Source organism: Rattus norvegicus, chromosome 6 (assembly GCF_036323735.1).
Source record: "Rattus norvegicus strain BN/NHsdMcwi chromosome 6, GRCr8, whole genome shotgun sequence".
In the NCBI taxonomy this organism is placed as follows: Eukaryota; Metazoa; Chordata; class Mammalia; order Rodentia; family Muridae; genus Rattus; species Rattus norvegicus.
Genome location: NC_086024.1, coordinates 63233794 through 63250881, shown reverse-complemented (window position 1 = coordinate 63250881; position 17088 = coordinate 63233794). Strand labels below are relative to the sequence as shown.

The 17088-nt window shown below is 43.5% G+C and overlaps 2 protein-coding genes and 1 long non-coding RNA gene across 8 annotated transcripts in view; 1 reads left to right on the top strand and 2 right to left on the bottom strand.

Annotated features, from left to right (window-relative positions):
* Nucleotides 1-10832, bottom strand: part of Dock4 (dedicator of cytokinesis 4) — a 389723-nt gene extending 378891 nt beyond the window's left edge. For 2 of the 5 annotated variants that reach the window (XM_039078129.2, XM_039078126.2), the window contains exon 1: nucleotides 10440-10830. In XM_039078129.2, coding sequence (XP_038934057.1) covers nucleotides 10440-10476 — 37 coding nt within the window. In that variant the 5' untranslated portion in view covers nucleotides 10477-10830. Of the gene's footprint in view, nucleotides 1-10439 lie in introns of all 5 variants that reach the window. The other 3 variants (XM_039078130.2, XM_039078128.2, NM_001427091.1) reach the window with 3 other exon arrangements.
* Nucleotides 10833-10940: 108 nt separating this feature from the next.
* The window catches only part of Zfp277 (zinc finger protein 277), a 129333-nt gene continuing 123185 nt past the window's right edge, over nucleotides 10941-17088 (top strand). Inside the window, exon 1 of one of the 2 annotated variants that reach the window (XM_039078131.2) lies at nucleotides 10941-11169. In XM_039078131.2, coding sequence (XP_038934059.1) covers nucleotides 10995-11169 — 175 coding nt within the window. In that variant the 5' untranslated portion in view covers nucleotides 10941-10994. The remainder of the gene's footprint in view (nucleotides 11170-17088) is intronic. The other variant, NM_001399663.1, reaches the window with a different exon arrangement.
* On the bottom strand, nucleotides 14186-14589 carry LOC120093202 (uncharacterized). Its single transcript, XR_005486299.2, has 2 exons — nucleotides 14518-14589; nucleotides 14186-14426 (listed from the first exon to the last, which is right to left on the bottom strand). It is a non-coding gene; the product is annotated as an uncharacterized LOC120093202 (long non-coding RNA).

Genomic DNA, 17088 nt, shown 5'->3' with positions numbered 1-17088 from the left:
TATAAAGACCCACTTGGAAGAGAAGTTACATAAATGAAATACAGCTATGACTTAGTCTAGGTCCTTTGCTTGCCCAGGGATCGCGTGTTAAACCTCTGAAGATACCCATCGAGGAATGCCTGCTTTATTAGCAGTGGCATATGTAATAAGCGCCCATTTTTCTCTTTACTAATGTGTCATCAAAATTTACCCTCATACTTGTCACTAAGGGTAAAAAAAAATCCAACAGGCCAACCTATATAAGGTTATGCTAACTTCATTCCACATACTGAAGGATGACAAAATGGGAAAGGAAAAAAATCCTCCAAATATTGCTTCTCTCTTCAGGGTGCTGCAGGTTTTCCAACCCAATGTGCACATGAAATGAGGCTCCCAACCCAGATTCTTTATCGTGAAACTTTATCTGTTTTAAACGGCAGCCTAGATGGTTAAAAACCTGTTGCTACCATTAATAACTGTAGCATGAAAAATGAAACATTTGAAGACTTCTGTTGGTAGCTTTGAGGGGGACCCAAAGTGACAGAACTCCAGACTCTAACCAACTGTGCAAAACCAAAAATAAATACAAAACGAGCACTATCCCGATAATCTAAGACCAGAGTTATTAAGAGAAGAGCACCTGCGAAGAGTCTGACTCCAGCTAAGTCCATGCTTCCTGGGGTACAGTCAGGGGAGTCAGGTTTCAGGCCCTGAAAAGATCTGCATGGATTGTACTGAGGTCCAAAATGCTTCGTCTCTTTTCTTCGTCTCTCCTATGATGTCTAAGATTATCTAATGTTTGTCTTAGCCTGAGCAGCCATAACATATAAGCACAGGCTCGGTGGCACTTAGGCTTTTAGCTCTAGAGGATGAAATGTCTCACTCAAGATCCTGCAAGGCTGGCTCATGGTGAGAACATTCTTCCTGGCTTATATGATGGCACTTCCTCCCTGTGTGCTCTAATGGTTTTCCTGAGTATGCGGAGACCCAGAGAGTTCTCTTTCATCCCATTAAGACATCAGGCTTAGAGCCTCACCCTATGACTTCATTTTATCTAGATCACTCCCTTTCTCCAAATGCAGTCATACTAGGAGTTGGGGCTTTAACACAATGAATCTGGAGGGAACACAGTGGGTCTATAATACTCATGCATAAGCAATTATGTTCTATAAATGCTAAGTGAAACCTTCAAGTTATTGACTGTATGCTGAAAGGTTTCACTTGCATAAATTATCCAGGACGCACAGTCTCTCAGGACAGTCACAGAACAATGCAAAAGGGAGTAAGGCCACCAACATCAGACTTCTGAGCAAACACTTCAAGCAGAGGTTAGCATTTTTATCTCAGGTGAATTCATTTGAAGCCATTTTTCAAAAACGGGTTCTGGCTTTTTATTTCCCAAAGACTTATGCCCCAAGGACCTCTGGAAGCAAAGAGTCACAGCAGCTACTGAGACATGAACAGGCCAGCAACATGACAAGCACTAACCAGACACAGCAAGGAAAGCCACTTTCAGAGTCTGGGACAGGGTACTTCCTCGACATAATGTACAAGTGTCCTGACTCAGCTTCCTAAAGTCTAACCTCTAATCCTGAAAGGAAATCCTATTCATGGACGATGAATTCATTTATTAAAGGGTTTGTATGATTGTTTTCTGATTATAAAAGAAATTCATGTTAATTTTGGAAGTTATTAAAAGTAGAAAGCTCCTTTATAGCTGTCATTTGTAGCTACTAGTTATAATAATAGCATTCCAATTGTTTTCTAAATATGTTCCTTTTTTTAAACTTACTATAACCATTATGTAAATATATAAAATATGAAAACACACACACACACACACACACACACACACACCCCACATTTCCCTGCTGACTTCAGGGCAAAAAATATCCATATTTAGTATCCAGAACTACATTCTGTACACCACTAATGGAAGTACTAGATGTATAATTTTGTAGAAGTTTTCCCACGTTATTCCTAATGTTTCTCATACAGAGCTCTGTGGGAAACTTCGGCAATCTCCTCTTCATCTTCACCAAAGTGTTGTTTCAGGTTTTAGGTTTCTCTATTTCTTCAAGAGCCTGTCTGAACCCTGAGCCAAGGAGGCTCACAAACCTCTCCACTAACTCTGGCTGTCTCAGGAAAATGGAGAACAGACACCTCCGCCCCAGGTGGAGGATACTGCTCTATCCAAGCTATTTTTAGTTGCCAGGTCATACGTGCAAGTCCATGCGCCCAAACCTGTCTGGTTTTTGTTGCCAATGACAGGTAGAATTCTTTCATTTGAAATAAAGAAAGATGTGGAACCAAATCACTACACCTCTGCCAGATTTCTGGTAGATGTTTTTAGGTCAATGTCCAATTGATAATCAAATAAAAATGAACAAAAAAAACTGCTTGATTTACAAAAATGTTGCCCAGTTAGGGGGATATGATTAGCAAATTCACACAGGTAAGAGTTCAACTGTCATATCCTGAAGAGGTTCTTGCCAATGACCCTCCCTGACACCTTTTCATTCCGCATATTCAGAGGAGACTGGGATGCTCATAGGGAACAAATACACATGCATTGGTAGTCTTCAGAAGCCTCGTGTAAATGTCATGCTCTCCTTTCTTCCTCGCCAGCTGAGAAAAGGCCATGTTTTAATTCACCCCTTTGTATCAGATACCTGTTTTCCGATTTAATGCCTTTCCCTCTTCAAGCTTAAGGATGCAAATGCGATCACTATCTAATGTAACCTGAGTCTTAAACCTCTTCATAAGGGCAATGCTAAAAATAAAAGCATGGTGCATCCCCTTCTCAGGTGTTTGCTCAAAAGCTGGCTGATGTGCAAGAACTTCAATCCAAGCTTCCCACCTTTAGAAGCCATCACGTCGCAGCACCACTGCTTGGGGTCAGTTCATCTCCTACCCCACCATTTCTTTCTCTATGACCAACAGAAACCAGAAAAAGGACATACGCTTCGTTACTATTTTATAAGTTAGCATTTTAAGGCCACCTTTAAATATAATCAATCAATCACTTTTCTTCTCAAGGACAAAGCAGTTGTCCTTGAGTGGGCCTTCAGACTTCTTCCCTCTTCCCTCCCACCCACCTTCCTCTCCCAGTTCTTTCTGGAAGGGGTCAGATCTCAGAAATTAAAAAATAGGGTAGAAAGAGAATTACCACAGACAGAAAAGGATACCCTCCCAGTTGACTATGTCTATTCTACCTCAACGCTGGTGTGGGAGAGGCCCTGACTGGTCCTTCTGTAAAGCTCCCGGTCACTTGAGTCTCTAAATGCACACTGCTTTAGTAAGAGAAAGCAAAACCAGTGCCACCACTTGCATGAGCACCCAGTTGTTCCTGCTGCCAGGCCTTTCTTTACTCTGCCATCATGGACTCTAAGCCTCTGAAACCATAAGCCTATTAAACACTCTCTTTCAGAAGTTCCTTTGGTGTTTTTATCACAGCAATAGAAAAGTAACAAGACACATATTATACATAAGCACATTATGAAGGTACAAAATGATAGTAACAAACCACAATCAGCACAGGACAGCCTAACAGTTTTACCACAACTACATTATCAAAATGTATTAACACTTTCTAGTGATTTCCATTTCGTTAGTGGGTATCTACATTTCGCCACGCACAAGAGCACAACACTTGTTCCCTAAGTAAAGTTAAATTGTTTACATAGAAATAAGCTTAGGGAACTGGAGTCCCTTTATTCCTTTTCTAATACACAAATAAGTGAAAACTGGTTTAGTTTTTTCAGGAAAATAAGTATCTCTTATATGACCACTGGTTGCTCTAAAAAAAAAAATTATCAGAAGCATTAAAAAAGTACAAGAAATGACTTATTCTACTGTCCTATTTTGCAATGCTTTGCTGGGATAAACAGCATGACCCAAAGCAAACTGGAAGGAGGATTTATTTGGCTTATATTTCCATATCACTGTCCATCGTTGAGGGAGGTTGCAGCAGGGACTGAAGGAGAATCCTGGAGGGAGGAACTAAAGCAGAGGCCATGAAGGACCAATGGGTAATGGCATGCTCTCTCTGAGTTACCTAGCTACTGTCCTTACACAACAACACTGCCCTCCTGCCTAGGGATGCAGTGCCCACAGGGGGTGGACCTGCATCAATTAACAGGGCAGAAAATGTTCCACAAAGGTGCTCATGAGTTAATGGAACAGAGGCATTTTCTCAATTGAGGTTCCTCATTCACAGGTGACTCTAGTTTGTGTCAGCTTAACAAACTAACCAGCAAGCCTCTCCACTCCCCAGCAGTATACCTCAGTAGTGTCTACGCAGGGAGTGGAGAACAAAGGTGTGAAGAGTCCCACACTTGATCACATTGAGATCGACTTGCAGAAAGGTACACAAAGTACCCTTAAAATAATACAGGCTGTTGTCATGGATCTTGGCTGCCTACCACACCGTGAAAGCAAGACTCTATTGCTAAAAGACACCACATTGACAGGACTTGGGGGAAAAAAAAAAATCAAGCTCTTCTGACCTAAAAGCCTCCTCTCCGAAAGCGGGTTCTCACGGTATTAGAAGGTGCTAGGCAAACTGCAAAGAAAGCTGTGACAGCACCGGAGAGACATCCTCAGTGGTGCAATGGTGGCATCTGTGTCACCGGAGCAACCAAGGGTTATCTAATTGAACCTAATGCTGGTTGGTTGGAAGGAACTCGGGCCTGATTACGACAAACCTGTGGCTAGAGATATGCCATACAGAAAAACCTATCACTACCACATTACTAAAGCAATAGCGTTCCCGACTGCATTATAAACACGCATGCATCCTCATATCCAAAGAGAAGCACGGTTCTCACACCTCACCAAAGACACTTCTCAAAGAGGATGGAACCTCTTAGGGAGATTCACGACCTGTGGAAGTGCAGAGTGAGCGACGGTGGGCTCTTCAGCCTCACATATCTGTAACTCAACCCTTACAGCTAATGCTTAAGGACTACCAAGGAAGGGGATCAAAGAGCTCGTAGGAACCAGAGGATTGGGACAACTGCCATCTGATAATGTCTTCTGGACTGAAGAGACACTCCCATGAGCTCTTAACAATAAGGCTGCCTTTATAAGACCTGCAAACACCTTCCCAAGTCTACATGCCAGTATATGAGAATTTCACAAGGCCACAAGGAGTCAATGCCTGCCGAGAGAATAAGAACCAACTGTTGTAAATTGTTTGTTTGTTTGTTCCTAAGGGGTTAATCCTAAGGATATGCAAGTAAGAGCAATACTAACTGGGCTCAATCAGTTACACACACACACCCACACACACAGAGGTCAAGAGGAGTTGGTTAGGAGGACTGAGAGGAAATGGAGGAGGGAGAAGGGAAATAATCCTGACATCAATCTTAGGCTTCCGTTTGAACATATTAAGTGTACCCACACACATGCAAACACATACGTGCACCCCACACCCACACACAAAAACAGAAAAAGAAAAACTCCATGCCAACACCATGTAAACACTTGACAGAAACCTAACAAAGTCTGAGTTCTAATACAATCTGTCTCTTACATGTGGCATTGAGATAGTATTTTGCAAACTATGGGTTGGGAGCCATTAATAAGTCATTGAGTCAATTTAGTAATGAGCTTTAATGAAAAAGACTAGATGACGTGGAATATGGGCAAATGTGGTCTCCCTGATGTGTGTGAAGTGGCTCTAAAGGGCGCTCGATATACACTACAGCAGGAAATTTATTATTTCTCTTAGGATGACCTGCAAGCTAGGATAAACGCTACTGTTTCCTCATCCCTTAAGTGTAAATTGTTGCTCTGCTTCAAAGAGCAGGCTCACGTAAACTAATTTCACATTTTTTTTCAAATTTGAAATGTTGTATTTGTAAGTTATTAAACACACATCTTTTCTATTGCCTTAGATTTTTTTTTTCCTGATACGTGTGCTCACAGCATAAAGTCAACATGGGAAAAACTTAGACATACATTACCAAAGATGATTCTCAAAAGTGTTACAGTAATGAATACAGCTGGAAACAGGGAAAGTCTGAGTTTCCTGAAATTTTGTAATCTTTATGGTGCTACTATATCAGCTTCTTAAGGGAATTGGGACTAGAAGAAAAGGGTAGCATCTCTGTTACCATGGGGACCTGAGAAAGAATCATCACATAGGACAATGACCAAAAGAAAGAAACTATTTTTTTTTTTTTTTTTTTTTTTTTTTTACTGGCTGTTGCCTCAGGAGGAGAGATCCAGAACATCAGCCCTAGGGTTGCCACAGCCTTCCTAATTACTCGTTCCTTCTCACTTGCAGCCTCACCTGCAATCCCAAACTATTTAGCTCTACACACTGCCTATCTACAATGCAGTAGCACAATTAGAAAACATTTCAACAAACAGCAGTGAAACTGACAAAAGCCAAGAGGAGAGGCAGATGCCTTCCTAACTCTCCCACACCAGCTGCCATCAAAGAGCCCTTCCAAAGGGAAGGGGACTAAAGATGCTAAACAAGAAAGAGAAGGCGCCCCTCCCTCTGAATTTGAAGGCACTGCAACAGGAGTTTGATTCCTATTCCTATGTGTTCTAGAAACATTTCCAGAGAGATAGAGGAAAGAATATTTATAAGGCTCAGTAACATCAGGACTGTGATACTTAATTTTTAAAATGATATTCATGACCTTCAGAGCAGCTTGCATGGGGTTTGGGGATTTTTTTTGTACGGTTCACTGGGGCTTTTATATTCATTCTCTCTCTCTCTCTCTCTCTCTCTCTCTCTCTCTCTCTCTCTCTCTCTCTCCTTTTTTGTTCTGTTTTGTTTTGTAGTTCATACTCTCTGGCTAAGCTTAACCAGGCTCACTCAGATAAAACATCCACCCAGGTTTAAGAAGGCAGACCCTGAGGCTCTGAACATCTACTGCCTCTCCTGAGGTCGCTGTGCAGAAATGGTGAAGAGAAAAAGCACACCCAGTACCTATAACTTTCTTTCTTACTAATGCCTACCACGACATGAAGCACAAGAGCAGAGGAGGATACCCAGAGGGCACAGAGAGGTCTGATGGGCATTAATAAGTGAGCGTCACTGTCCATGGAGCTCCACCCAGAGAAACAGAATCAAAGAGATCAAGACGGAGAACAGCAAACACCTGGATTCTGGCAGCCTTCCACGGAGCATTCACTAACTTCCGATTTTAGTTTCAAACCCTGTGGGACAGGTCCCAACAAAAGCATCCACCTCTAGCCAGCACTTGATACTTTTTGATGAAGTTTCGTAACAAAGGATACATTTGGTTGCAAGAACTCTGCAGACTTAGTACTGGTAAAGACCTTGGGTAAGCACTTCCCCCAGAGACCAGGGCTCAGAAGGGTTAGATTACTCACTCCTGGGAACACAGTGGACAGCAGTGTGGAGATGAGAGCCAGAGTTAATTAGTTTTACCTAAGACAAATGTGCCATCATACGCTAGCTCTCATACTGGACCACCGAACCGAGTCCTCATCCTTGATCATTTTCCCCCCTTGGCAATACTGAGGATTGAGTCTACGGCCTCTTATTTACTAGGGAACTGCTTCCACTAAGCCTATTTCCAGTCATTTATGTAAGTATGCATGCATGCAGCTATGTATGTATGTATGTATGTATGTATGTATGTATGTATGTATGTATTTATACCAGGTTTTGCTAACTTGGTCATGCTAACCTATGGTTGACGCTGGAGCCCAAGCAAGTCTTAAACTTGTACCTTTGCTTCCTCAGTCTCCTAAAGTAGCTGAGGTTATAAGGAGATCTATGCCACCAAGTTCAGGTACTACTAGATTTTTTTTTTTAAAGGGAAGTTTCTTTATCCCTCAGCTCAGCACTAAAGCTTTACTAGTATACTTCCTGAGAATCACAGACAAAGTGTAGACTGTTTTATGTTCACTCATCAATTCATTACTAAAAATAATTTCCATGTGCCGGACTTGAATATATACTGACATACCTTACCAGTACAAAATTTAAATAATTTTACCCACGATTTTACTTTATATATAATCCTAAGTTATACAGTCATTTCTATGAAAGTCCATACGTAAGAGGCATCATTACGAAAATACACACTATAAACTGAAACTTTGGGTATTGTAAGGTATATACTTACTGCAAAGAACACGGAGATTGACTTCTATACCTGCTATATGAGCCAAACATAACTTATATTCTCTGAAATAATAGGAAACAATAACTCAGATCTGAAATTTTTTTTAAACACTTTGCAGTCTAAGCAGCTCCGGATACTGCTCACCATGGTGAGAAATGAAAGTCCATGCGTAAGTATCCTAGCAAAATTTTCACCACACACCCGCCTAACAGATGGGTTCTCAAAAACAACCAAGCATTCCGCAAGCCAAATGCTCAAAACTTAGTAATAAACAGTGATTAACATTCTTGAGTATGTGATACTGCATAAATGAGAACCTCGGCAACAATTTGGGGCAGAAGCTCACTTTGTGCTCTCACCTCTCATCTCACCTCCTACCTCCCTTTCCCAAACAGGCACACCCTCTCACCTCCCTACCCCACTCTGCATCCCAAGCCTTGGTGTCTGCAGCAAGCTCAAAACACTTGACTGATCATATCCGGTTGCCATTCCAGGAAATCCCAGAGTGGTTTTTAAGCCTCTGCCCACAGCTTGTAAAGAAAGGCGAGAGAGAAAAACTAATCGATATCAGCACCCAGCTGTGACCTGGCACATAAGGAAATCTAGAAAATAAATGTCATCCATAATCTGTATCATTTAACACTTGCAAGAAAACAACCCCTGGGATTGACTCTAAGCGGGACGGACAGTGTTGCCTGGGTGGATCTGAGGTTCCTGCACCAGGTGGCAAGACTGCCTAGGAGGCAATGCCCTCTGGTTCCTCATCCCTCAGACAAGGAAATGCCTTTTCCCTCGCAGGGGTTATCTGATCCCCAAAAAGGAGGAGAGAACGGAGAGGAAAACAAGCTCTATCTACAGCACTCTGGGAGAGCGAGCCCTTTGGCAAGGGCTCCCCTTAGACTTAGAAGCTGGAAACCCTTCTCAAAGGTGGGCACACGACAAACTATTGTCTTACTAACCAGTCACAGTCCAGGAAGGAAGCTCATGTAAAATATGACTTTGTTTAATCAGAGTCCCTTCAGTAGATAAAGTCCAATCCCTAGGCAAAGTAGGGGAGGTAAAATCTCCAGTGATTAGGATTCCTTTGAAAGGTTTTCCAGATTTTTTAAATTACAGGAGAATGAAGTCAGAACATAAATACGTCTCTGTATCATACAAATTACTAGGTCCGTCCACAATAAAAACAAGAATGCCAATCGGCAGGACGGGGCATTATAGGAAATGAAGATTGTCAGTAAAATCTATAATGCTTTCTTTCTGTTAGACCTTCTGGGAGGTTATAATTGCATTTGGCCAATTCGGGCTTGTCAGTGAGCCTGGCTTCTTAATAGTCTCAACCCTAAAAGGAGTGACTGTCAAAGGGGGGGGGGGGACTGGGGGGGATGGAGGGAACCCAGCTGAAATCAAACAACAAAAACGGGAACTGTAATCCTACCGAAAAGGGAGGAGGGAAGGGAAGGGAAGGGAAGGGAGCCTCCTGTATTCATCAGTCAACATTAATGTCCTTTGTTGTTCACCTTTGCACAGAACAGTGAATGCTATCCTGTTCTTTTTTTTCTCTCCCAAATCAGTGCCAGGGTAGTCCTCTCCTAAAGCTGCCTCCCAGAATTTAAGAACCAGGCTTTCTGACTCTCCCCTCCCTTGTCACTTTCCAGCCGGCCTCTATGACCCCCACTGCGCTCATCCCCTGGTAGAGAAGGTGGCCAGAAGTAAAAACGCTGCCCAAATCTAGGTTCCCCTCCAAGGACCAAAGAGCGCAGCAGCACAGATGTTGAAATTTACCACCCCCCCCTGCTCACAACACACACCCCAAACACCCGGGAGGCGAGGGAGAAAGGAGGCTGCGTCCCGACTCCCTCTGTCACAGGGGCTAGGGGTGCCACATTCTGCACTCTGGGAAAGCCGACCCCAACCGCAGGGACTTCGCGCCTCCCTACTGTTTGGGAGTATTCTAGCTGCGGGTTCCTAGTCTCCCTCATCACCCCGGGAAATCCTAGCAGCCCACTGCCAGCTCTCTGCCTCCGTGGGCCAGCAGGGGTAGAAGGGAGAGAAATCCTGTTGGCTTCCCCTTCTAACTTGACACGCAACACACCCCGCGGCCACTCCAAACTCTGCCAGCAGAGCCCGGAGTGGCTGTCCCGACGTTCCGGGATCGGGTTCGAGAAGCGCCGAGTGCGCAGTGAGGAGCGAAACCCTAGCGCGCGCCCCTCAGCCGGAGGCCGGTGTGGCCAAGCCTGGGACCCGCTGTGCAATGCCAAGACCTGGCATTTGCAGCCTGGCGCGGAGCGAGCTGCGTGGGGGCAAGGACCGGAGCGTGGTAAAAGTTCGCCCGCGAGCACTCACCCACGCCGTATTTCTCGTGCTCCGTAGGTATCCACATGGCTATAAAGGGCGCTGAGGGGCTCCGGGCTATGCAATCCCCGCGCCCCTCCAGTGGCTCACAACAATGCACGGCTCCCGAAGAGCAGCTGCGGCGCTGGAGCACAGCAGATCGCGCGGGCTGCGGCGCTGGGCAGGGGCTTCTCCCGGGGCTCCCGAGCGGACACTGACACTACACGGACGAGACGGAGCCGCCCGCTGCTCTGCCGGCCGCGGCTGCTCACAGCCCTGCGACGCGCTCTCGGGGACCCGGCGGCGCAGTCATTGTTCTGATTCACTGAACTAAGCGAACACGCCGGGGCACTCGCGGGCGCACCCCCGCCCGTCAGCGCCCATCCAGCGCTGCCTCCCCACTGCCTCGCGGCATGCCGGGAGTTGTAGTTCTTACTCTCCCGGGCCCGGAAGGGGGCGTGGCTACAGCGGTTGGGGGCGGGGCAACTAGTTAGGCTCATCACATTCGATTGGTCCAAAATGTGACGGCACAGCCCAGGCGTGTAGAAACTCTCTCAGTGGGTCGGCATGCGACCCCAGGCGCGTTTTTATTGGTTATCTCCCCGCTTCGCCCCGCCTGCGGCCCGCCCCTTTCAACTGGTTCAGGTAATGGCTGCTCCAGAGGCCCAGGGGCTTGGTGTGGACCCCCGGGAAGACCGGGTCCGCGGGGTCCGCGGCGGAATCGGGCACATCGATCATGAAGGTGAGTGCGCTGTCCCTTGGGTGCGTGTGATCTGTCTTTCTTTTTCTGTGCCCGGGGTGCAGCTGGCAGCCGCTCAGACCTTAGAAGCTGGTCAGCTAGGAGACCACCTTGGCAATGCCAGGCAAAAAGCCGCGGGCGGAACCCACAGAGATTGGGTGGGGCAGAGGGCGGTTGCCAAGCTGAAGCTGTTTTGGGTGGGACGAGAAAATGTGAAGAACTGCCTTCCCGGCCTCTGAGAAAGCTCCTTTTGCTTTGTTCCGGTTTGGAATTATGTGCTTTGCACTTGCCCACGAGTGGGTGTGGGTCAGGTCTGGGTCGCACGTGTGTGATTGTAATGCTGTGATTAGGCGCTATTTCCTGACTAGTATCCTCAGTTTGCTGAATTTGTTTTTGGGAAGGTGTTTTATGTAGTTTGGGGCGGGTTTCCAAGTTGGAGACTAGTCACGTCACTGTTCTCCAGTACTTGCGGGTTGCTCTTTGGAGTCCTCTCCAAAGGGAAAGGATGTGTGTATCTCAGGAATCATTTGACCCTGGAGCCTGGGAAATCTTACGTCCTAAGTCGTAAGAGAAAGAGGAAAAAGAGAATTAAATGCACTCCCGCCTTCACAGAATATTTAAAAGAGGGTTTTGAAACTCATCACAACTACTTTGTATCTACCTGATTTTGGTGTTTTCTTCAATTCCACTATAGAGATCAAAAATCAAACTTTCGTAGACTACCTTTCTTTTAGTCGAGCTCCACTCCCCACCCATTTTAAGTATATAATTTAGCACAGCAAGTTCTCTTATGTAAATGGATAGGATTTGGGGGTTAATTTGTGTCTCAGTCCTTGTTGATGTTTTTTCCTTTCACAGCTTTTAGTATGAAGTTTTTATCTCAGTAGCAGAGAAATGAAGTGCAATTTCTTCCCACTTCCCCTAGGTGAAATTCCTATCATCTAAGCAACCTATCAGTGGGTTTGCCATATATCCCATACTTCTATAACAGACTGTTAAGCTTTTCCAGATTACCAAAATTCCACAGAGCTACCATTTTAAGATATAAAGTTGGAAGCTTCGATAATTTTTCTCATGGGTTAATTTATTTGAGAACTTATAAATACCTCCAAAGCATAATGAATTACCTTACAATTACAATTCATTATATTTCAAGCAGTTCATTCAGAGGTATTCAGATTTAAAAAAATATTAAGTCTCTCCACTACACAGTTCCACTTATAAAGACAAAAGTGATGCAAATTTTGACATATTTCTTTATAATATACATTGTATAACTCATTTTTAAATGACGGATAATTAAAGGGATAATTTTTGTAAACTCAAAGATCTACAACTTTCTTCTCCCTCTTGTGTATCAAAGATATTTCTTTATCAACATTTTTTGTAACATTTAGTGACTACACTCAGGTTCCATAGAACAGATATTCCATACTCTAGCCAGTCCCCTCTTAATAAATGTATAAAGTCACTCTGATTTTCAATAGCATTACAGAGAGTGGATTTGTTTATATGTGTGTGTGTGTGTGTGTGTGATACATATGTATATAGATGGATAGATTGATCCAGTAAAGTATTACTTTGTCCAGTATTAAGCTTGTGTAATTTTTATGTAGATACCAGTTTTCTGTCTTAAAAGTACTCATCATGAATATTCCCCAATAATAACCAAGTATCCTTTACCCAATATTTTCAAAAAGTGTGAGGAAATTATTAATCCAGGACCAGTGTTGAAATATAGAAAGACCGAATTAGGTGACTAATGAAAACTTAATTTTAGTCTCCAAATTATCTTCAACAAAAGCATTGAGCAGCAGAGAATTTTCAATGGTTGTCACAAAAAGCATCTCTTTCCTTACTTCAGAACTGCCCAGTATTATCATTGACTTAGGACAGTGGCTGGGAGAGTGTCATGATTAGTCTTATGTCATTTTTAGTAGGTAAGTACATAAATTTATCATTTAAAATTCTCCTTTAATAATGGATCATTCTTTGACTTTATCAGAATTCTTTTCAAACCCTGCAAAATGGGACATACATTTTAGGTGGGAATAATTGCATTAGGAGTATATTTCTTCTTAGGCAGGCATTTAAGTGATCCAGAATGTCTTTCTCTATAAAATCACACACCTCTTTACTATCCGGGAAACTGCTGCTTTTCAGAGGTTTCTTTTAATTCTAATTAAAATGTCATTCTATGTGTTTAATATCCTGAGACAAAAGGGCCCGAGGAGCCATTTAATAGAAATCCTAGCAGTTCTGTAAAATCTCTGCAGGAAGGAGCATTAGATGGAGTTCGGGCACATACAGCTCCCTCTCTGAGACCACTATGCTCCCCGAGGTTTTTTTAGTCCGTTCCTCCCCATGTCCCTACCTTGGTTGGTTCACAGCAAAATTGTCTATTGAGAAAAGTCATAAAGTCTGTTTGTTGGCAATACAGATAAAGAAAGAAATGGTACCAAGTGTGCAGCTATCTTCCTTGCACACTCTCCAGTGTACAAGAACTCTTGGTGTTAGGAGAGGGGCTTAGGACTGAACTAAGGGCGATGGATGTCTGCTGAGACTCATGTGGAGAGGAGGTCAAATGACCCGGTCAGGCCAAGACTTATCCGTGTCTGCTGCTCATTTAAACAGAAATTAGTGTCCCGTATTGTTTCCTAAAATTAAAAACAAAAAATAGGGTTTGGGTAGATGGCTAAGTGAAAGCACTTGCTATGCAAGCATGAGAGCTGGGGTTCAAATCCCCAGTCCCCACATCAAAGCCAAGCATGGCCCCTTGTGCCTGAAACCCTAGCTTTGTGAGGGAGAAGCAGACAGACCCCAGCTGCTCTTTGCCCAGCCTATATAGTGAAAACAGTGAGCTTCAGCTTCAGTGAGAGTCGGAGGCAAATAAGTCAGATCATGAAAGAGGAAAAAAACCTGATATTCTCCTCTGGCCTTCCCATCAGGTGTACAGGTGTGCACCACACACACACACACACACACACACACACACACACACACACCACTCCACTCTGTGTTGCTGTTTATTCCAATGCGGGTTTAATAAGAAATTAATAGATCATAATCTATAGTTCAGTAATTGACACTTACAGGAGGATTTTGTGGCTAGGGTGATTTCTTATGGTGATGTTCACCTGTATGGTAAGATTCTGGTGATCAACTTGGTTGTCTTCTCCAAATGAATGGTAGATGATGATGGTCGTGTTTGAATTTTTGGTGCTTGTCCTGCTGAGACCTTATGAATTTCATTTTTATGTCTGTGGAAGAAGTTGTGGAGAGTAGTAAGTGAAAACTCCTTGCTCTCGTATTCCGTATTCCAATACATAGAATCAAGTCCAAGCTAGAAACCTAGGGAGCATCGCCGAGTCCCTTCTTGCCCAGCAGCCCTGCATTTGATCATTTACCAAGTCCTCCTTCTCTATTCCATAGCAACGGAACCTGCCCTCTGTTCCCCTCTGTAACCACTACTCTCATTCTGTTTCCAACCCTGGGCATCACTACTGATTACCTATCTCCGTCTCGCACCTCCTAGTCTGTGCTCCAGAAAGAAAACCAAGACCTTGTTGGACTTGTTTTGTCTGCCTGATCCTGGCACAGTGTTAATATTTAATAAATGTTTGACCTAAACAGTATTCTAGCCTTCCCAGTCAGAAAACCTTCCTCTTGACCTCTCTGACACTTAACTTTTAATCTATTGAAAACAAGTCTGTTTGGGGAGTCTGCGCTGGAAATCTTCACTATAACCCTGCTGCATGCCTAAGCTAGGCCCAACTTCTCCAGGTAATACTTTTTCTGCCTTTCAGCCTCATCTTCTTTCAGCCCTCTTCCATGTTCATATCTTCATCATCTGCTTCTTGTCAGACTATAGTGACTTGTTGGCATCTGCACTTACTAAAGCCAAGCCTTATTCACTTTATATCTGTCAATTGTCAGAGCTCCACACAATAAGGGGTGGCAGTTTAAATGCTGAGAATATTTTTGAAGCTTACTCAACGTGTTTAGCATGGCTGACACTTTAAGCAGAAGAACCAAAGTAGAATTTTAAAAGAAAAATGAGGAAATGATTTGTTTGTAAAAGGTATGCATACTGACTAGAAATGCAGGTATCATCAGAATGCATTTTGTCAGAACTAATCACGGTGTTTGCATTTTATGTTGTTTTTCTGCCCTATTTAAAAATGATCTTCTAATATTATTTAGATAAGGATTAGGTTTTCAGAGAATACTTTGGGCCTAGCCTTTAAATCTGGATTCTGTGAGTGACCTGCCACGTGATCCTTGAGCTCCGCCTTCCATCCCTGCATGACTGGTAGCCAGTTTCCTACAGGCTGGTCTCCAGTCTCTCATGTTTGGCATGGCTGTGGCAAGGGATTAGACTCTTTGAGAAAAGCTGTATTTCAGTTTTGATTCTGGCCTTGAATAGTTATTTAACAGAGAGGTATGCTGTACAGTAGTCAAAATATATACAAACACCAGCCTTGCAAAATTCCTGATTACTTCATTGAGTTACATGTCTATGAAAGACCAGTATATATTTGTTCTAAAAAATCACATCTTGGTTAATATCAGTTGTTCTCATTATGAAGATACACCCAGCCGAGCAATAGCATTCTCTGGCCTCTGCTACTGATCCAGGTAAGAGAATGCTCCCAAAACTGCTTATGCCTGCCATACCCTCCTGGAATGTGGGGGCTGTCACAGTATCTGTCAGAGCTCTATGCTCACATTGTAACTTATGTGCCCTGAAAGCCCTTTTCCCAACCTTCTATACTGTTTCCACCTACATAGCTCCGTCCGTCCCTTTCCACCCAGCTTCCCATGCCACACATCCTCAGAACTCTCCTGTCTCCTGGGATGGCCTTGTGAGGGAGAGGCCTGATGGTGTCATGGGAAAGAGGAAAGACAGAAACACGTTCGTTGTATATCTTGCTTCCACCAGGACCTTCTCTGAGCATCTTTTTTTATCTTTCTGGAATACACTAAACCCAACATGTGCCTTCCTAGAGGAACCATTATAAAAGGGCTATTACAATAATGGAAGTGGTGACGATGGCTAACATTCTCGAAGTGCTAACTGTGTCATGTACTTACTGTTTCAAACCACTTACAGTATTTATCTCATTGAATCCTTTTTATACATAAATGAGGAAAATGATACAGAAGTGGTGTGTGCAAGGTCACATGGTACCTGAAAGAGGGCTTTTATCCAGTGCACAAGTGTAATAGTTTGACATGGTACTATTGGATGAAGTCTGAAGCCGACTTCCTTAAATACTGATATGTTCTAAAGTGAGTGTTGCTATAAGGGGTAGTGTGGTACAGTGAAAAGACTGAAATCAGGCCAACTTAGGATGGATGCTGGTTACTTACCATGCTCAGATCAACAGAGCTGTGAATCTCCTTCTTTGCAATAGCAGTCTAACTGTCCTGCTGCAGTACAGATAGAACCCTGTGGGGTGACATGTACAGTAGCCTGGTCTTCAGGAAATAGTGGCTGTTGTTTCTTTTGTATATGATATAGGTCATGGTCCTGATTGTCTTCCCTACCTCCAGGCCAAGTGTCTACTGCAGAATTTGGTGGACACTTAACAATGTCATAGAGAATTTATATGCTACTGTCCTTGTGTTAACATAGTTATGTCATTCATATAAAACAGAAATGTCCTTCCCAATACACACTCAGGTTCCATCTAGAAAATAATGTCTATGAGAGTCACATAGTGGACATCATGCCTCTAAATGCAGATCAGGGTACATAGACTGAGACAGTGGATGCTACAGTCATCTGCATCAACTGGATGGATACAGGTTTTTATTAGCTGTTCCCGGCTAATGTTGTCACAGAATTAGGGTTCAGTGTTGTCACAGCATTTCCACTGGTGTGATAATAAACACCATGACCATGGGGAGGAAAGGGTT